Source organism: Micropterus salmoides, unplaced genomic scaffold (genome assembly GCF_014851395.1).
Source record: "Micropterus salmoides isolate LMB-PRFRI ecotype aquatic unplaced genomic scaffold, ASM1485139v1 Ms_hic_scaffold_12, whole genome shotgun sequence".
In the NCBI taxonomy this organism is placed as follows: domain Eukaryota; kingdom Metazoa; phylum Chordata; class Actinopteri; order Centrarchiformes; family Centrarchidae; genus Micropterus; species Micropterus salmoides.
The window spans coordinates 2,306,590-2,328,194 of NW_024040263.1; the positions used below are offsets into that span (position 1 = coordinate 2,306,590).

At 40.4% G+C, this 21,605-nt stretch overlaps 1 protein-coding gene across 2 annotated transcripts; it reads left to right on the forward strand.

The window, feature by feature from the left end:
* Nucleotides 1-1,463: 1,463 nt before the first annotated feature.
* LOC119898649 (dnaJ homolog subfamily A member 3, mitochondrial-like) lies at nt 1,464-9,739 on the forward strand. 2 transcript variants are annotated; one of them, XM_038712822.1, is made up of 12 exons: nt 1,464-1,687; nt 2,291-2,427; nt 3,374-3,457; nt 3,611-3,820; nt 4,040-4,192; nt 4,565-4,712; nt 4,932-4,996; nt 5,099-5,227; nt 5,618-5,733; nt 6,573-6,667; nt 6,807-6,936; nt 8,132-9,739. In XM_038712822.1, exons 1-11 carry the CDS (start codon nt 1,483-1,485, stop codon nt 6,920-6,922), a joined length of 1,458 nt encoding a protein of 485 aa, XP_038568750.1. In that variant the 5' UTR covers nt 1,464-1,482; the 3' UTR covers nt 6,923-6,936; nt 8,132-9,739. The 2 variants fall into 2 exon arrangements, with proteins under 2 accessions (XP_038568750.1, XP_038568752.1); XM_038712824.1 differs by lacking the exon at nt 6,807-6,936.
* Nucleotides 9,740-21,605: the final 11,866 nt, after the last annotated feature.

A 21,605-nucleotide genomic window follows, 5' to 3' on the forward strand; every position in this document is an offset into this window, starting at 1 on the left:
ATATTACTATATAGATTTTAGAAATTAAACCTCACAACCCAAGACACATTTGGCCTTATGGTACTCTCATCTTCTGTCTTTTAGCTGGAAATGTGGTATATATCTTAAATTTTTGATCTAATTTATGATTCTTTTTACTTATTTGTTTTAATTGTGTAAAGCTCTTTTACACTGTTCAGAAAAGCGGAGACCAAAAGAATGTGAATGTAAAGGAATTTAAATGTCAACAAGTAGATCTAAATGTTGAGTCATCAAGCCACTTCTACTTTCTAACACGAATTGAAAGCCAACATGACCAAGTAAATTACTTTTTTGTGGAAAGAAAAAGTTACATTCTGTTATTTCATTGAGATATCTCCGATCGTTAAGCTGTACAAAACATGTCTGACCTGGTCTTGACACCAGACTGCTGAAGAGCAACATTGTTCTTGCCCCACCACTCTTTCAGTGATCTTTGAACTCTCACCCTAGGACACAAAAGTCAATGTCTCATCACAGTTTTTTTGATTGTCAGAGTCTGACTGCTGCTGTACGAGGGGAACCAAGTGATCCCTGAAATATGTTAGTTTTGTTGTTATTATTTTATCATCATCTTTAAGTACTTATCAAATACAAGTCAGTTTCAGAACTTGATCCAGTTAGCTAGTGCAATAGTGCAACAGGCTGCAGTGTTTGTCACAGCTCTTCAACGCCATCTACTGTCTCTGTGGTGAATGAGTAAGAGTCTCAACTCTGCGCAACTATACTGTAGGTTACTTCTGTATCTACACTTAAGGAAAGAGTGAGCAGCAGAAAAAATATCCAGTACTTTGCTGCTCTGGATGGCCTTTGACCTCCAAGCAGGGTGCCAAAGATTTTATTTATTATAACCCCCCAAAAAACATGAGCAGCTGATTACAGCATTTTATTCTGTTAGGTTTTATATGTATGAATTGTCACCTGCCAGCTTAATTTTTTTGTTTCCCTTTATATAAATAAATACATAAATTGGTGCAGAAAATTAAGTGCTAAATGCTCAACTTTTCTGGGGGAGGAGGACCCCCAGGCCCCTGCTCATATATTTCTGGATTTCCTATATCTTCACAATAGTGTTTAAAATCTTCTCGTCTTGTTCTCACGCATCGTCCCGTCTCGTGAACATAGACTGTCGCAGAGACTGATGATCCATGCTCCTAATCTGAGTCATTATGTCCCCACCACTTTTCAACACAAGTGACGCCCTTGCTTTTACTCAAGTAAGGTTTTGAATAAATGATTTTTTTCTTTTAATGGAATATTTTCTCTGTGATTTTCTTACTTTTACTTAAGTAAAGGATCTGAATATTTGAAATACGTTAATCCATTATCTCAGGGTGTGAAGTAGCACTTAGAGGGCGTGTCGCGCAGTAAAGTGGGCGTGTCGCGCAGTAAAGTGGGCGTGTCGCGCCGCCTGCGAGACTGCAGATTGACCTTTTTCTCGCTGACACCGGTAGTGACGCAAAAATGGCGTCCTCCGCTGCCCGGCTCTCTACACGCTGGTTAGCAGCATCGGTTACCTCTGGGCGTCGTAGCGTGTGTTTTCTGTCTGTCTCCACCAGACATGCAGGAGTTTGTTCAACGAGTGTATTGCCGACGCACTGGGGAGGGACAGGAGTTAACCTGAGCGCCGGGACGCACGGAAATGCCGTGACATTGAGAGGACTGACAGGTGAGCTAGCTAACAGTTAGCATAACATCCCAAGAGTTATATCACCAGTCCTCTGACAGTATTCGTAAATGTCCAAAGTCCCGTCGTTCAGGCTTTGTACAACTATAGAATGTGCAGCCAGCGAAATTTTAGCTTTAGTGTGTGTATATATATATATATATATATATATATAATAAATGTAAACGCTCCCTGTAGTTACCTGTTTTACAGCGTGATTACATCAGAAACTGTAACTTATGCACTCACACTGACCTTGTTACGGTTGAATCATATATTGTTATTAACTACAGTTGTTAAGTTCTTATATTGGTTAATATCTGCAGTGTCTGCAGTCAGGGACTTTGGTTTTATTTTATGTTTTTTGCTGACATCTTATAATGGGCATTCCATAAATTTGATGTGCTGAGGGCCTAAATGCAATAATCTTTAAGACTTGTTGATGATTTACTGCTATGAATAACAGCTAGCTTTATAATTCTTTTTCTTGGGAATGTGCACAAACAAAACACTTCTCAATGCTAAATATTGTACATATCAACATCTGAACATCTATACAGTAGTTCTCCTAATTAAACTGTCCTTTTTGGATCCTTTCCTCTGCAGGCACGAGATGTCCCCGGGGCATTGCCTGCCACTCTTTTCACACCAGCAGCAGGTTGGCAAACAAGCCGGACTTCTATGGAGTCTTGGGTGTCTCCCGCACTGCCACACAAAAGGACATCAAGAAGGCTTACTACCAGGTCAGAGACACACTTTGCTGTGTCACACTATTTGGAATATATCTGGGTTGTGATGCCCAAATACCTTGAATGTCGGGCTGCACGATTTGAAGAAAAAGTCATTCTGCGATTATTGTGGACAACATTGCAATTTGCGATTCGATTACAATGGAACAAATGGTACTATGAGTCTACTTGCTTTATTATCAAGCAAGGCACAAATAAATAAAAATAAAAAAATAAAAGTTAAACAATATTTATAACAATAACTAGTAAAAAAGATGTAAAACAGAACAAGGGGGACGTGTTGCTCTACGGAAGAGGCAGTTAGAAGCAGCAAAAATGGGCACAATGGCTCAATGTGCATTTGTCTAATGCAGAATCTCTATCCATAACCTGGAGGCGGAACTGTACATGATTGTATTAAATAAATTATAATGTTTAGTTAATAGTTTACTGTTAGTATAACAATAATATATTAAATACTACATTCATTAGAATTTAATATAATAGCATACTTTTTACTACTAGTTCATTTCTGTGGGTTGTTTTTATTCATTAAATCCTTGTGCAAGCAAAAGGCTCTACATCGGTCTCTAATTTGTCGAGGTAGGTTGTTGTCTTATAAGTTACTCGCACACTGCTCATAAAAAGTTTTTCTCATTGCACATAGGCTTACGCCCTATCTGTTTTTAGGGGCACATGCGAGAGCTCTGTGTGGGCGGAGCTAATGAGCAGACTGCAGCGCACACACAGAAGAGAGCGTCACATGCACTTTTTTTGTTTGATTAAATCGTACACTTTTTGCGGTTATGTAATCGCCCATGACAACATTGCGATTAGATTAATTGTGCAGCCCTTCTTGCATGTTAGGAAATCCAAGTTTGGATACCTTTTCAGAAAGAGGATTAATTTGAATGCGTTCTCATCCTCTGCCCTCATCTTCCTACTTTTTGTCTCTCTCCAGTTAGCAAAGAAGTACCACCCGGACACCAACCCAGATGACCCAGAGGCTAAAGAGAAGTTTGCCAAGCTGGCTGAAGCCTACGAGGTACAAAACCAATTACATAAACCAATTACATAAAAGTGTCAAGGATAATTTAGTTCCCTCTCCAGTTATGTAAAAGGGGAGGGGAAACAGTAATTTATGATAAGCGACATAAACAAATTATGTTAAAACTGGCTCGATTGTTTTTGTGTAAAGGTGCTGAGTGACGAGGTGAAGAGGAAGCAGTATGACACATATGGCGCGGCAGGCTTCGACCCAAACCGTGCTGGGGCGGGACAGCAGCAGTACTACAGGGCCGGGGGTACTAGTATAGACCCCGAGGAGCTCTTCAGGAAGATATTTGGAGAGTTTACTGGCGGAATGGGCTTCGGAGACATCCACAACATATTTGAACAAAGACCCGAGGTCAGAACTCCCATCACTGTTGCATCAACATGTTTTGATTAAATGTTAAACTATTATTTTACATGGAGGTTTTTTATTTTGCGGTTTAAAACTTGTTGACATTTGTTTAAGTTAAGAATTAGTTAAAGGTACATGCATTGTAACCGGTCATTTAGGTGTGAGGTGATGTCAGTGGTTTAATTGTAATGAAGCATATCAGTGTTTTCTGTCTCTCCACAGTTTGTGATGGAGCTTACGTTTACAGAGGCAGCAAAGGGCGTGAATAAGGAGCTGAGTGTGAACATTGATGACGCCTGCCCGAGGTGTGATGGAAAGGGCAGCGAGCCGGGCACCAAGGTGTCTCAGTGTCACTACTGTAACGGCACCGGCATGGTGAGTTACAGACCAGCAGGTGGCAGCAAGGCAGTAAGCAGGTCCCTTTAACTTGTGTAGCTGTCATCAAGCTCTTCAAGCTCTTAATTCTTCTCCTTTAGGTATTTTTTTGGTTCCTCTCTCAGGATTTTACCACTGTTCCACTGTGCTGTTAGTCAGTGTAGCGACAAGTGGCCCACCGCAGTTTCAACACTAGCTACTGGCCTGAATGTCTGTATTAAATTTCTAACTCCAGATTCAAAAGTTCCCTAGTCAACCCCTCTTCCCCTCTCGCAGAACCAATTGCTTCCAGTGTCCTTTTCTTCACATTTATCTCATTCTCACAACATCAGCCACTAAACAGTATATTGCTGTTTGTGTTGCCCCCTGTAGGAGTCAATCAACACGGGTCCTTTCATGATGCGGAGCACCTGCCGACGCTGTGGTGGGAAGGGATCAATCATAACCACGCCCTGCGCACTGTGCCGAGGTTCAGGCCAGACCAAAAAGAGGCAGAAGGTCACTGTTCCAGTTCCTGCTGGTAAGTTTCCACTCTGTCATCTCACTAGTGACAGATAAAAGTGGAAACAAATTTAAAGATCTGTTTCAAAAATAAAAATGCAGCATATCACTGTATATCTAATATTGTACCAAAATCTTAGTCTAAGTAAAGCTGTTTTGACTACTGTTGCTGGAAAATGTTGCATAATGACAAATAGATCTGGGCAAAAACAATAATTCTTGTGCTATCTTCTGACAGGAGTTGAAGATGGTCAGACAGTGCGAATGTCAGTGGGGAAAAGAGAAATCCTCATAACATTCCGGGTGAGTTTTATTTGCTTTTGAAAAATTGAAGGCGCTCAGTAATTCTTACTACTGGAGTAGTATTTGAGTTTGATGTGTTATGTCTGAAATGTGTCTATACAGGTCCAGAGAAGCCCAGTGTTCAGGCGCAATGGAGTAAACATCCATTCAGATGTGTTGATCTCTATAGCTCAGGCCATCCTGGGGGGCACAGCTACAACTCAGGGCCTCTATGAAACCATCAGTATAGTGGTGAGTAAGGAGGAAGGCTGCACCATATGGACCACTATACACCATCACTCCCCAGGTTGAGACTTCCTACTAAGAATACACTACCAAGAGTCATAATTAAAAGCTAATCACGAGATAAATGTATAAATTCTGACACCACAATTGTGTGTGTGGTTAGGGGTCTTTCTCTGTAAAAATATGTTAATGTTCGCTTGACTTTTGAATTACTGTAAATAAACCATTTCAAGTTTTCATTCAATATTCCTGAATGAAAATACTTAATAATTTTATAAGTGCTGGCAGTTAATTTTTTTTCTGTCTGGATGTATCTACCAGACAATTAATTTCCTTACACAGAGTTTCACAAGAGCAAATTCCTGTTTTCTGTTTCAAAGTCACCTGTGTTTTCAGATCCCTCCAAGTTGCCAGGCTGATCAGGTGATTCGGCTGCAGGGGAAAGGCATTCGGAGGATGAATAGCTACAGCTATGGAGATCACTACATCCACATCAAGATCAGAGTTCCAAAGTAAGATATGTTATACGTGTGTGTGTGTGTGTGTGTGTGTGTGTGTATATAATTAGGCTTGTAGTCGTGGACAATGTAATTCAATAAAATTTAATTTATGAAATGCCAATTCATAACAGAAGTTATCACATTGCACTTTTCATAGAGCAGGTCTAGACCTTACTCTTGGTAATAATAATAACAAAGGCCCAACAATTCCCAATGTAAGGCCAAGATATGCAAATACTGTCATCTAAACACTATGCAGGTTTTGTGTGAATTTTTTTTCTTTAGATTTTTAAATTTTTTTTACAGCTATGCACACACACATAACATTTTTATTGTTAAGTTATAGTTTGTATTTCTTTCTTTGTATATTTTTTTCTCATCCTTGTGTGTGAAAACCTACTTGGCAATAAGTCTGTGTCTGGTGTCCCTCATTCTGCTGCTGCTGTGTAAGAATTGGTTTGATCCTAACCGAGAAACCATGGTTACCTAGGTCACGCACGTCACATACAGCGCATACTAAGGGGAGACAGTCAGTTGAGTCTGATGCAGAGTACAGCCTATGTCCCTGACCATGGTCTCCTGGAGACAGCTTCAGCCTTATCAGGACAGCTGCACTGACCAATCATCCCAGGAGACAGGGGGTTAAAGTATTGCTCTAGAAGAGACAGGCCATGACCTTCGGCTTTTAAGTTTACAAATGACCCAATCGTGAGTTGAGGAAAAACTGTGTCATATTACCTTTAGCCCAAAGAATGTAAATTCATTCACACTTACACTGTGAGGTGGTAACGTTTACTCATAATTCAGATGTATCATTATTAAATTGTTTTTCTGGTCTCATGTCCCTGCAGGAAGTTGACTCGAAAGCAGCGTTCTCTGTTGCTGACTTATGCTGAAGAGGAGACTGATGTTCAGGGGACAGTCAATGGTGTCGATCCTTCTGCAGGTCAGTAAGAAGAGTCCAAATCCACCATTCAGTCAAAACATCCCTCCACTCTAGCATAGACAGAGATAGTCAGTTAGTCCCTGAGCACTGCAGCGGTGCCAGTAGTTGAGCTGATGCAGTGTGTGTTTGTGTCCAATAGGGCGCAGCAGCACTTCAGGTTCTGGTGCGAAGTCGACCAGCTCAGAGGAGGGTCAGGACAAGCAGCAGGAGGAAGAGGGAGGCTTCTTCTCTAAACTAAAGAAATTGTTTAACTGACACTCAAGCTGCAGGTGGGAACTTCAAACAGTCACCGAACCTCTGACTTCTTCTCTGGCACACTTAGATGTTGAAAACATACATTTTTACATTACATTCAGCAGTACTGTACAAAGGGCAAATTCAGTGAACCATCTTTGCAAGTACATCTCAGGTCAAGTCGATTTATTTATAAAGCACATTTAAAAACAACAAATGTTGACCAAAGTCCCCATAGGGCTTTGTAGCTCTCCACACCGAGGACACCAAGGTAATTTCTGATACTGTTTCAGTAAATTTGGTGTGGTATTGCATGAGTTTCACATACATCTTTCATGTTTTTTTAATCCTGGTTCAGATATTTTTTTGAGTCAGAATCCTTAAAGGAACTATCTGTATGAATTGGCCACCTGTTGAATTCATACTCAAAACAAACTGGGGGCAGTATATCACCAGAAAGTAGGGTATCCACCCCTCTCATAAGAAACAAGGAAATGCAGGACTCTTCCCATAGCTCTTTATTGCTTTAACAAACAGCTAACTTAGGAACACTTAGGAACGTTAGACAAATAGCTGCCTTTATAAGCTGTTGCTAAAAAGCCAACATTAACATTAACAGCTGTTTACTTGCCAGTCTAGAAGAAACGTTGCGAGTTCTGCATCACACTTCATCCCTGTCTCCAGCAACGCTAATGTTAACTCTTGTTTTGCGTCAATTTTTGTCACTTCTTTCTTTGCCGTCGAATGTGTGTGTTGAATGTTTTGGGGCACAGCTACTTCTACATCCTCTCATCCTCATGTTGGACTGAGAGCAGACATAACGCTACAGTGATTCAGTACTGTCTTTTGAGATACAAAGTGGCATTACAAAACAGGACGGGCTGGGCTAGCTGGTTAGCAAGCTAACTTCAGTAGATATTTCTGCAACACGATTCATAAACATATTTGACATGAAGTCCAAACTGTTATTTCTTCACATTCTGTTGATAATTTTAGTAAATTTTAATACACCTTAAAATAACAGGATTTGGTATATCTCCATCAAAATTATATTCCTGACATTGAAGTAAAGGGTTTGAAATAGCTTTTAGGTAATTATGTAGGGAGATAAAATCTAGATAGAGATCTGTTTGGTAGATATTTTTTTTAAAACTGTGGCTACTGCCCTGTTTCCCTATGAGAAACAGCTCCAGTTATGTCAAACTTGAACTTGCCATTTTCCTTTTCCAGATGGAAAACCTAAACAAGGAAAAAAAGACATCGACTGACCGAGCCTCCGTGCTGTTTCCTGCGGCTTTGGAGATTGAGCAAGGAGGAGGCAGAGAGAGGCTGAGTGGTATTTGTGTTGACACAGGCACACATTGTTGAAGCTGCGGTTGGCAAACAGGCCACATAGATGCCAGGTCCACCCACACACCCCCTGGCCCATCACCACAGACAGGTGCTGAGCCGAGGAACTTGAGAACTGCTGGAAGAAGAACAAGATGGCGACCACACAGGACTATTGTGGGATAACTCTCCTCCCTGGATTCTGTGTTTGAAACTGCGCTGCTCACTGAGTCACAAAGTGCTCTACAGACACTCTAATCAAACTAAGTAAGATGAACCGGAAAAATGGCAGACAAGAAATAAAGGTCAACTTGAAAAAAATTTAAATAGGGGCGTGTGACCACCCACTGAGCTTAACTGATTTTATTGTACCACCAACATTTCCAACTACACTTGGACTTTTGAGGCATAGCTGAATTGTAGGTGAGCTTCCTATGCAGTCATTCTCTCATCTGAATAGGACATTGCTATGACCAGCACCTAATTTTTAGTGTGCAGTCACACTACAAGTCAGTTAAAAGAATAAAATACACACACACCGATAATTGCCCTGTGACCCTGCACAGATTATACGGTTATTATACGGCCGGATGTATAGTGATCATTTGGTAAGTAACACAGTTGTTTTTTTGGAAGTTAGACAGTGTTTCTTTACTCAAGCCTAAGATCCTAAGCTTTTAATGGGAGGATATTTCAATGTTACAGCAGGAAATAAAAATGGGTAGAGAAAGGAAATTTGTAACTGTCTCAATCAAAATTAGTTGTACTAATGTTGTACCTGTATGTGGCAACAAATCTCACAAATTATTTGAAACTAAGATTTAACATTTACATTGTCATACTAAAAGTCAACAGTAGATGGTAGTGCGAGTCAGAAATGTCTTGACTTTCTTCGAAACTTAAACTCCAGCCCTCTGTCTGTTTGGTGTTCAGCCAGCCTCTTTATTGCCATGTGCAGCGTCTGAACAGAAGCATTTGTGAGGTTCATCGAGAACATTTTACTACAGACCGGGGTTTTCCAACTGTGCTCAGACTCACAGTGGTCAGTCTTTACAGACAGGACTTGTGGTTTGTCCCAGGGGACAGTTATGATTCAACATGAGGTCGCACTTACATGTAGAACGGGCCGGTTGCTGTGTTTAGCAAACAACCTCCACAGAATGTTGTCTGTTCTCCTTAACATGTGGTCTGTACATGCCAAAAAGCAATGTAGTAGATGACTGTGTTTCTCAGTAAAATATTGGTGCTTAAAGGACAAGTTTATCTGTCGTACCTCCCTCTGATGAGCATTTGTCTGGACAGATTAGCTAGATTCTTTCAGCTGCACTATCAGGCCTTTACTACTGAGGCAGAATTGATACCTTGCTCTGAACTTGGTTGCAGTCGGAAGAAAGTTAATCAATAAGCTGTAAAAAGTATTTCTGCAATTGCAGAAATTTAAACATTGTAAAAAGGAAGGTAATGTTTTTGTTACACAGTAATCAAAATAAAACCAAACATAAAAACAGAGATACAAGTGTAAACACACTTAATTACTTCACAGGAAGAATGGAAGATCTGTGTCAGGCGCCACTCACTTTGCATCATCCTCCCAGTATATCTGAACACAAATGCAGAGGATTATGTTTCTTGCTATGATAAACATGAACTCTTGGTTAATGATCATCTTGACCATTATACCATACAAATTATAATCATTTAATTTACAAATATGTTAATGTCAGAACAATTTTGTAGATGGGACAGGACACAAAGCCTAGCACTGCTGGTAGTTCATGGATGACAGGAGATCAGAAAGGTATGTACCATAAGCATAGAGTACAAATTTCACAAATTCTGTTTTGTTGCAAACTGCTATGATCAGCATAAAAGGTTAATCTCAGGCCCAAGCTGATGTTTAGACTTCAATTTTCCCTCTACTGAACTCCACAGAAACTTTACTTGATAAGGTTCACATACTGTAAGGCATCCAAAGCTCCCTCCTTACCTTTCTAGGATTTTGGGATGCTGCAAATCACTGCTATTCCCAGTCATCTTGATGTCATCAGAATTGTAAATCACTCTTCACGCTCACTCATTATAGTATGTCACAATGAATGGGTTGCCATACTCCATCTTGCTCATCCCTCTAAATGCTTTGAGGGTGGAAGACCACTGCATTTTCAGGACCAAACTGAGGTTCCCCTTTATCTTCCACCACTCTGGTTTGGAGGAAAAGGAGGCAAAGAAAAGGAAATGGAAGATTTTTTGTGAGAAAGGATTATTTTCTAAGTGTATGTGCCTACATAGATACATACAGGTGCTGGTCATATAATTAGAATATCATGAAAAAGTTGATTTATTTCAGTAATTTTATTCAAAAAGTGAAACTTGTATAATGTATACATTCATTCCACACAGACATGATATATTTCAAGTGTTCATTCCTTTTAATTTTGATGATTATAACTGTCAACTAATGAAAACCCCAAAATCAGTATCTCAGAAAATTAGAATATTGTGAAAAGGTTTGATATTGAAGACAACTGGTGCCACATGCTAATCAGCTAATTAACTCAAAACACCTGCAAAGGCCTTTAAATGGTCTCTCAGTCTGTAGGCTACACAATCATGGGGAAGACTGCTGACTTGACGGCTGTCCAAAAGACGACCATTGACACCTTGCACAAGGAGGGCAAGACACAAAAGGTCATTGCTAAAGAGGCTGGCTGTTCACAGAGCTCTGTGTCCAAGCACATTAATAGAGAGGCGAAGGGAAGATGTGGTAGAAAAAAGTGTACAAGCAATAGGGATAACCGCACCCTGGAGAGGATTGTGAAACAAATCCCATTCAAAAATGTGGGGGAGATTCACAAAGAGTGGACTGCAGCTGGAGTCAGTGCTTCAAGAACCACCACGCAGATGTATGCAAGACATGGGTTTCAGCTGTCGCATTCCTTGTGTCAAGCCACTCTTGATTTTCTAATTATATGACCAGCACCTGTACATGTGAATAAAAATGTTTGTGTTGTTCAAGTGATGTCATTCACCAAAAGCTTACAGGATACCAATTCCTTTATACAGAAACACATGCCAAAATATATCAGAGCTGTCTGTATATCAGAGTTCAGACAAGTCATATTTGCATAAATAATATTAAACATTCAACACTTTGTCTCTTTTTTACAGGAAACCCCTCCCACAAACAAAAGTCAGTTCACAACAATTAAGCCATACTGATATTAAAGTTTTGAAAATATTTGAATAAGTAACTGTATATATTGTTTTTATTTGTATTATTTGTTAGGCTAACCATAACTATAAAAACAGTGTCTAATTGTCCTAACATAGAAATATTAATAATATAAGTTGCCGAGAGTACTTAGTAGTTGTAGTATTCCCTGAAACAATTTTTCATCCCTCTGTACTCCAACCAACGTGGCACAGTCTGAGTTCCCCCTACTACAAAGCACATTGGATGTTCTCACTTGGGTTTGGACCCATGATGAGCAGGTAATAGGGATGGGACCTCCTACAAAATGAAATTGAATACAAACAATAAATTAATTAGTTTGAGTGTGTTAATGATGGAATTGAATGTGTCTGTAATTAATGCGGAATGCATACTGAAATGACCAGATGTAACTATTGTTAGCAGGTTAGCATGCTAAACCCCACGTGTCCACTATGCTAATTTAGCCTCAGGTAAGATACATACCTAGCTTATGCAAAAAAGAGTGGGGTAATGAAAGCCTAATTATGCAATTAAATCTACAACAACTCGATACGGCGGCCTGGATGGAATAAATTATAGAATTGCTGATGGCCTAGTGTGTATCTGTATGCAACCTTAAGGGCACAGGTTAGTGCCATGATGGGGATAGGGGTTAGGAAACCAGGTTCAGCTTATATTATAATTACATCAGGGGTGTACTGTATTCAGTTACAGGCAGAAGGTTCTGTTATTTAATTTATTTTCCCAATGTGGAGAAAAATGTCACATTAAATATACATTATGTGTGTTCTGTAGTGTAACTTTGTAAATGATCTTGACATTAAATTATAAGATTAATGGTTATGTGGTTGTGGTTATTTTTCTTAATTATAGTGTAGGCATGTGATAACCTGTAACAAAGTTTTTAATGTTTTTACTGTTGTTGTTTCTCTGAGGGTACAAATAACCTGATGAAAAACTGAGATTAGCATCGGCACCAAGCTAAAAACAAATGCATGTAAATGCTCTGTATTTGTATTGTCTTTTTGACCACTCAAAGCGCTTTTACAGAGTCTCAAACAGAAACTAACATTCACACACATTCATACACTGGTGGAACAGCCACCAGGGGAAATTCAGGGTTCAGTATCTTGTCCAAGGACACTTTGACATGCAGCCCAGAGGATCCAGGGATTGAACCACCAACTTTCTGATTAACAGGCAACTTGCTCCAGCTCCTGAGCCACAGCCACCCCCCCCAGTTGGAACAAGTTCCTGACAATTTGGAGATACAAGGCTTTCACAGCTCAGTATTTAAATACAGAGCTATACATTATGTTAAATGTTGAATGGGAACAGACAGACAACAAAAACCTTTAAAACATGGTTAAGTGACAGATTTTGTCCCAGGCAGCCAAGCTTTACCAAAGTCAATAAAAGGCAATTAAATGTTGGAAAGAACTACCAACTCCAGGACATTATTTGACCTTGTATAGCCATAAAGACAGAAACCCATATAGACCCTCAGCTATACAAACTGATAAAAGCTTTTGTCTGCCAGTCATGTGTGATTGACAGCTGGTTGCTGGGAGTTACTGGGAAAAGTGAGTAGGCATCATGGGGAGTGATAATACACTTTTCCCTTTAGCATTATTGTACAAACAGCCTCACATCTTCTCACGGGGCAGCACAAAAAGGTTAAAAGCAGAGTGTGGGGAGTAATTGGAGCTGTAGGGTGGTCTTGTGTTACTGTTACAAGCTGATGGATAATTGTATTTTGAGCTCAAAAAAGCTGCCTGTGTGGACAAAAAGACAGTGATTGACAGAAACATTAAGAACACATTTAAGTTGCGTGTTTGTGACCAGAAGCGCTGCCTTGATTAGAGAGAATTAAGATATGGAAGTCTCACAGCTGGTGATAGACAGTGTCTGAGATTTAGTACCCTCCATGCCTGGAATCAAACCATCCTAAGCCTAGTTTACCAGGAATATTCACTGGTGGTGTTGGCTTGTCCACTGGGAACAGGGGTTTGTTTGATGTGGAGAGCACTAAGCCTGGGATTTGTCTGCTATGTTCCCACTGGGCTGGCTGGGTCTCGAGGAGTGCACTTGAGGTTATAGATGAGGCCTAAAGTTCCTTGTCCCTGGAAGGAAGCGAGGCAGGGGCTGAGACCTGGATGGCAAATAATCCTTTTAACAAGTCAGTCAACTACAAGCCAGAAACACTACATACAGGCATTTTTATCTGAATGTACAGAACACATGCACAAATCATTGGGGATTTTATCTCTCAATGAAGCTAGCTCCTAAACGTTGGTTCTCAGTGGTGTGGTTCCATCTACAGCATCTAACTACATCATTCATCGTGGTGGTTAGGGGATTGACTCCTGCTGGGGCCACCCATATTAACAAATCTGTGAACACAGAACTGGAAGTTGCCTTGGTTGACATAATTTTGTTGCACTGAAACAAAAACAAATACTTACTGTACCTGGCTGTATCTCTAATTCTATGAGTATGTGCATATATGCACAAGTCTTTGCAAAAACCAATAGTATGTGAGCAAGGATGAAATATAAATTAACAAACAATAAACAAAAAAACTAAGTACATGATTTTTACCACTGTTCATTATGCTGTACCATTCAGTACTGCTTCTGATTGCGTTTATTTCAGATTGAATACAGCCCTGCTTTTAAACAACGCAACAGGGCGTGTATTGTTGGGGGCAGGCTGTTTCAGGTGCTCGTGAGTGAGATCCATGATTTTGAAGGCTTATCAGACTCCAAATTGCTACACAGCACTTTAAAATATTATCAGGAAGGATTCCACAACTTGTAAAGTTATCATAGCGAGCCAATATTTTATCATTTGATACAGAAATATAGTGTTCGTGTTTCAAAGTAAATCTTCTCGGGGTGTCGCTTTGCCGAATGACCCTACAAAATGTTGTGTCTAAACTTAAGCCTGGTTCAGCCTTTTTCCAGGTGATCCTGATTTATTTTAGTTGGAATCCGTCAGCTCAGGAAGCTCAACCTGCCTAAGGACCTGCTGATCCAGTTCTACACATCATCCAGTCTGTTCTCTGCACCTCCATCACTGTCTGGTTCGGATCTGCCACCAAAAAGGACAGAGACAGACTACAACGGATAGTCAGGACTGCAGAAAAATAATCGGTGCCAACCTGCCCTCCATTCAGGACTTATACATTTCCAGAGTCAGGAAACGGGCAGGAAACATCACTGCAGATACATCTCACTCCCCGGACACAACCTGTTCCAGCTTCTCCCCTCTGGTAGGCGCTACAGAGCACAGTACGCCAAAACCAACAGACTCAGGAACAGTTTCTTCCCACAAGTCATCACTCTGATGAACAGCTGATTTCTGACTCACAGTGTCAGGAACAATTCCTGTGCAATAACCCAGTAACTCTGCCTCTAATCAGCCACCTGTTTACAGGTTTCCACTTATTATTTATTTATTCACCATTCTCTATTTCAGTGCTGTTCATACTATGTCATATTGTATATACTGTATACCAATACACCTACCTCAGGTCATAAGGTCATAGGTCTTATTTATTTTTTCCTTTGCACCATGCTCCGTCACACTGTGTACATGTGTACATGTATGCATGTATGTGTATGTGTACCTTTATATCATATCCACCTTCAGCATGTACATAATGAGAATAATAGTTTACTCTTGCATCCTTTGCACTCTGATTACTGCACTATTTGTCAATATGTCTATATTGTTTTGTTCATAGTGTGTATGTTAGTGTTGTCTATACTGTAGTTTGTGTCTGATTTTATTTTATTATTATTATCTTATTATTTTATTATTGTATGAGTAAGCACATCGTGAGCAATGTACAATCCTGAGTCAAATTCCTTGTATGTGTACACATACCTGGCAATAAAACTGATTCTGATTCTGATTCTGTGCCAACACAGCAGTCCCATTCAGTTAAATAAGCTGGAATGCTGTTGTATTTGAACACACCCTGAGTTTAGTCTGTAGTTGGTTCAAAGTTTAATGTTCAGTTCAATACAAAACTGTCTTTCAATAAGCTTTTAACCCAAAGTAACATACTGTAAATCATGGCTTGGTCACCAATGACGGGCGCCCTACTAAAAGCTTAAAGCTACTCATTCAGTCAGTGATGATGATGATGGAGATTCGGTAAAATCAGTTAAAATTTTGTGATGAAGATTTGTTCACTCATGTTTACACGTTTACTGTCTTCTATCTCCAAGTCCTTTTTATGTTTTGTCTTTATTATCTTAACACTGATTTTTATAGTGCCCTAATTTTTAATGGTTAAGCTGTTCCTATTTTATGCCTGTTTGTTAGACGTGAGTTCTTTCCTAATTCTCTGTTTTGTTGATTCAAACCTTTTACAGTTAGGCTGCAGAACATGCCTGGAGCTTGCATCACTGTAATGCTTAAGCCCCTATCAGCAGGATAGATGCTTGCTAAAATGGATCTTAAACCTGGCTCTACTCATCTACTGAATCACGAGGCCTAACAGTTGCTCAAATGTCCTTGCAGAGAATGTCATATTAAGGTCTGACCTCCTGATTTTTTAATACATGTTTGTACTTCTTAGATAAAAGTGTTGGCTTCTTAGTTATAAAAAAGGTTTAGGATCTGGTTTAATAAACTAGTCATCTGAGTGCTTTGAAACTGCACAGCACAGAAAGAGAGACAAGAGTGAGTAATCCAAATCAGATTAGTCAGAGATTCATTTTGTAATCACAGCCTCCAAACTCACATTTTTTTGGACCAACGGATACTGGCATCCAGGGACTGGACCATAATCACAGGGGATAGATCTTCGCCAAGCAGTGGGCCAACTGAGAAATATTTCATTACTGATCCAGTAACCATGATTCAGCTGGCGTATGTGCATTTGTGTGTGTGTGCGCGTGCATGTATGCATAAGGCTAAAGGGTAACATTGGTTCCAGCCTGTTTTCCATTTCCCCTCAATCAGAGGAACCTCTGGTCCAATTTCACCCTCCCCTTCTCCCCGTCCTTGGCTAATTAGGGTTCCAGATCACTGCCACATGCATGTGGGTCGACAGCGGTGTGTGTGTGTGCATGTATGTATATTTACGAACATCTTAAGGGGTCAAGGAGATGTTCCTTGACTCACCAACTATTAAAAGGTTGACCCCAGATTTAGTATCAGATTACAAGATTGCCAAATGTTTTCCATATGGTCTTTGCATATCAAGACAGAAATCACTGGCTGATGTTCTGGCCTGGCCCCAGTCCTCCCACTCACACCCAACTCCAGAAACACAATGACATTTAGCACACAAACGGATGACCTCATGCCTGGTAATGTTTTTCAGACATTTCCCTCAGATTTGTTCACTGAGTGAGTAGCCTGTTCACTTTCAACTACCAATTTGCATGCCTGAAAAAATCTTACATTTTGAGGTTGATTTATAGTTTTGCTGTGAGGAAAAAAATATCAGGGTTAAATTACAGGTTCCCTTGGTTAGATAATTACTGTATAAAAGCAGTGGCTGTTTAAGCAGGCAGCCTCTGGGAGACCATCAGTTTAACCAAAAACGAAATGTGCTGAAATGATTTGGAACTGGAACGGTGGCAGCATATGTGTGTGTATTCATAAAATTTACTGTATGTTTTTTACATCGAGAGTTATGTACCTGCAATTTATTCTATATACATGATGTAACTGTTGTTTCATAAATTATTCTCCCAGTATAAGAGCAATGTTTAGCTCTTTAACTACAAATTCTGAGTATGGTACTTTACATTTGTGCTACCAATTTTTGATTTATTTTTCCTACTACTTAAGTTTATCTATTGGTTTCCATTTATGATGATGCATCATACATTTTGTATAGATTGAGTATGAAAGTTCAGTTATGTAGTGGAATTTAAATAGAAACTTATTTAAACGGACATACTGTATATTAAATGAAAATGAATCCCAACTAAATGTTTGCTGTGATGGACTAAAAGATTTTCATACCCTGCAGAAATGAGTGGCTTGGAATGGGAGTAATACAAAAAATTATGGCTGAGCGGAATAGTTGAAGATTCGATGCTTTGATGTGTGGAGCTTGATTCGACATCAATCTCACAGTCAAAGCTTCGCAGCAAAACAAGGATCATGCCAGAACTACCAGTTTTCTGACAATAAGTTAATATACAGCCTATTACAATATAAATTTCAACATTTAATGCAGTAAATAAGCATGTAAAAAGAATAAAAATTTCAAAAAGTTTTTTTTAAGTGTATAAAGAAATCCAAAATTGTAACCCTAACCCTGGGTCGTCAATGCGCATGTGTAAGCGTTGCATGTATGTTCAAAGACAAGTGGCGGAAGAGGAACGCTTCACTGGTGTTGTGCCGAGCTATCTGCACCTCGCAAGACTTTCAGATAATTTATCACCGTTGATGAACCACACAAAGAATATTTTATCGTTTTTAAATAGCCGGCTACTTGACATAGACCAGCGAGGAACCGCGACGTGCATGCAGCACGGAATGCACACCAAACTCTGCACAAGACCGGTGAATGACAGGCGAGAGAGAGAGAGAGAAATCTTGTAAGTTGAATGAACAGAGGCTGCGGCTCTGCAGCTTCTCAAGATTAAAGTGGAGCTACCGTGTGTAACACCCCGACCCCTGCTCGCAATCGCCAAAAAAATCCATGGCTCACTAATGTCTGTGAAGAGTCATCCAAGTGATATGATGATGATGATGATATGATGAGTCCCATCTATTTAACCTCTGTGGGGTAAGGTGATGGATACCACTTGGTTTGTTAGTGCTCCTGGCTGTGGTAACAACAGTTATTAGTTCCAGTTTGGATATTCACAAGCTTTAAGTGCATCTCTCAGGTGTTGTGCTCTGTGGCTTAGGCTTACTAATCGTTTATATGCAGTTTGTAGTTGATGCAAATCAGTAGTCCTTATACCCAGGACCTTCTTGCTGTGAGGCCACAGTGCTATCCATTAGGCCATGTGGACTTTACTAGTGCCAGTTTACTTAATAGTGCAGAGGGTGTTCTGAAGTTCATGTGGCCATATTTACACTTTCCTGAAGGTGCATGCACGCATGCAGTCACAGGATGCAGGAATTTATTAGTTACATGCTTATTTAAATGCACACATATGTGCATGTACGTTTCTACATGCACCTCTGCATGTGACATGACCTTAATATCATCAGAGCTCCTGAGAGAGGCTGACCAGACTGCACTGCACACATTCATCATTTCATTTAGTTAAGGAAAATCTCCCCTGCTGTCTCTCCCACCCACTCGTTCCCGCAGACAGTCTCCTCTGGTGGGTTTTGTCGGCCTCACAGCAAACAAGCCCCGCTATAAATCACACAGTGTTAGCAGCATGGTCAGCAACTAGCACAGCATGAAGTATTATTACTAGCTGCAGCCACTTATGGTAAATCTCACTGCTGTTTAAAGGTGGGCTGGCGGAATATGAGTGTTTGTGTGTTTGAAGAAAGACAGAGGAAACAGGGAAGCAGTTGAGATTTCAGTGTTGTTCCACGTACAGCAGCCACTAAATCGACCAATATGCTCATTTTCTTGCAGAGAGTTAGATGAGAAGATTGGTACCACTATCATGTCAGTAAATGTAAAACCGCAGCTGCTTACCTTAACACAAAGACTGAAAACAACTAGTCTGGCACTGTCCAAAGGTAACTAACATTCCTACCAGCACCTTTTCTAGCTCACTATTTGTTTAATTTATCTCCGTGACACCAACTGTTTTCTCCCAGCAACATCTGATTCTCGTTTGGCCTGAAAGTCTTCAGCTGCACATAATACTTTATTGTTGTTGTGTATCCTTATGTGGACTTTATGTTGGAGTGTTGTGCTGGGAGCTTGTTGTTTTGTGGTGTTAGTGGACTGCATTATGTTAGCTGCGGTGCTGTCGCTGTAGTCGGCGAGAGACTCGGGAGTGCACAGGGCTACATCCCGACCTGGTTCCTTTGCATTAAAAACAGAATAATGGCTGTTCCAAGCAACAGAGAAAACAAGCATGTGGTTCATTTCTAAGTGAGGTTACAGCCCATTGACAAAAAGGCAGTAAACATTTGATTTATTATTAAGTGATTTCATTGAAAAACTACATTTATCCCCTTTAAGGTTTCATTGTTTTGTCAACCACTTCAAGGGGCATTATGTAGTTTTCAGCGGCGGTTCTAAGATTGCAACCAGCTGTGTGCTCGTACGCGTGCTCACTTGAACTCATGAGCAAGCATAATCCGAACACAACCACTTTCATACAGAAATACCACAATAAACGCAGGAACACCAGCATGCTAGCTGTGGCTTTTCTTCAGACATGTTCATGCTCTGTTACTTCAACGTTCCCGTCTCAGAGGCAGATCAACACCGGCGCCGTACCTTTCATTCAACGCAGCCAGCCACATATCGGCACAATACTCCCGAAAAAAGGGAGTGGCAGCGGCTATAGACAGACAGGGAGAACAGGAAGAGCTGGAAACTCAGGTAAACTCCCACTGCAACGTTACAGTAATAGTTTTATCAGCTGCATGCAGAACTAATCCATGCTCGTTACATGATCACAGTAATGTAACGTTACATTTATTGCATTTCGCCGACGTGCTACATCGTTAGCTTGCCTGCTGCTTTTCAGTAACTATCTTGACTCTCTGTGAATCTGTCTCCGGAGGCTCAGCAATGTCAGCACAGCTACATGTATTGGATGATAATGAAACGGTTAGTTAGCTGGACTGAATATTATAATGCGATTGTGTCACACTTTATAACAGTTAGACCGCAGTCAGTAACTTTACTGTAACTAGTGATAGTGGATGGCTCTTGCTCTGGGTTGTTGTGGCCGTTTTGTTGCAGTTTTTTATGTTGTGTGGGTCACGTAGTTACAGCGACTGAGAGAAGCTGTGTACCTAAGTAACATTATTGGTGTATAAAAACCACAATAAACATAAACTTAATGTTACGAAGCACACAGTAGCAGGTCTGAGCTACTGTAGCATTAGCTGGCTGCTCCTGGCTGCATCGCTATAGGCTAACGTTAGTAAATAAATCTCTCCACATTTGCTTTTTACATTACATCCTCTCTGCAGGCTAAAACAGTGGCACACAGGACAGTAACACGGGTCGCGTTAGTTGGTAAAGTAATACGGAAAGCTAACGTTATATTACTTTGCACCGGATAACATTAGCAACTGCTCGGCCTTAGCCGGCAAGCTAACATGACTTTCTCTGTGTTTCTCCAGCTTTTCTAATGATCACTTTGTTCTTACGCGACATCATCTGAACATGTTTGGTCTGATGGGCTTCAGCACATAAACCTTTATTGTTGTTTTGGATCCTTACGTGGAGCCTGTGTTAGTTTTGATGGTGTTAGTGGACAGCATGTCGTTAGCTGCCATGTTGTCGCTGTAGTCTGAGAGAGGCTCGGGAGCGCGCACAGGGCTGAATCCGACCGGGAAACCTCACATTAAAAGCAGAATAGTGGCTGATGCAAGTGACGGAGAAAATAGGCGTGTGCTTCATTTCTAAGTGAGTTTTGAGCCCATTGACAATAAGGCAATGAAAATTTGATTAATTTCATTGAAATTCTTAACTATAGCCCCTTTAAAGGTTCAGTGTGTAGGTTTTAGTGGCATCTAGTGGTGAAGGTTGTGAATTGCAACCTGATTTCAACCAATGGCTCATTCACCACTCACCCCTCCCTTTGCAAGCCTGCAGGAGAAGCTTCAGTGGCCGACACACTCTGTCGGCTCTTGTGCTAAATAATATGTGTGGTCCTCAATTTACACAGATTTCACTTCTCTTCTTACTTCTAACAAACCAGAAGACTACTACTACTACTTCACTACTGCTTCTTCATATGTATTCAACATAGTGAGGCAGTTTGGCTGTTTGGGCTACTATAGAAACCAGTGGCGTTTTCTCCCACAGGCCAAGGGAAGCCAGGCATCCCCTGTTTTTATCAGACTCTATCATTTTAATAAAAACACGATTTTAGTTTCGATAAATCTTATAAGCTGTTGCTGTCATCTCTTCCCTATTTCTCATTATCTTATAAAAGTGATACAGCGCCCCTCTAAATGCTTTGCATTGGATGTGTGGTGAAACACCATATTGCAGCACTGCCCCTCCACCACTGCCTAACTGTG

Coding starts and splice junctions, on each gene's coding strand:
- LOC119898649 (XM_038712822.1), top strand. CDS start 1,483: ATGGCGTCCTCCGCTGCCCGGCTCTCTACACGCTGGTTAGCAGCATCG. Junction 2,428..3,373: donor TCAAGAAGGCTTACTACCAG/GTCAGAGACACA, acceptor GTCTCTCTCCAG/TTAGCAAAGAAGTACCACCC. Junction 4,193..4,564: donor ACTGTAACGGCACCGGCATG/GTGAGTTACAGA, acceptor TGCCCCCTGTAG/GAGTCAATCAACACGGGTCC.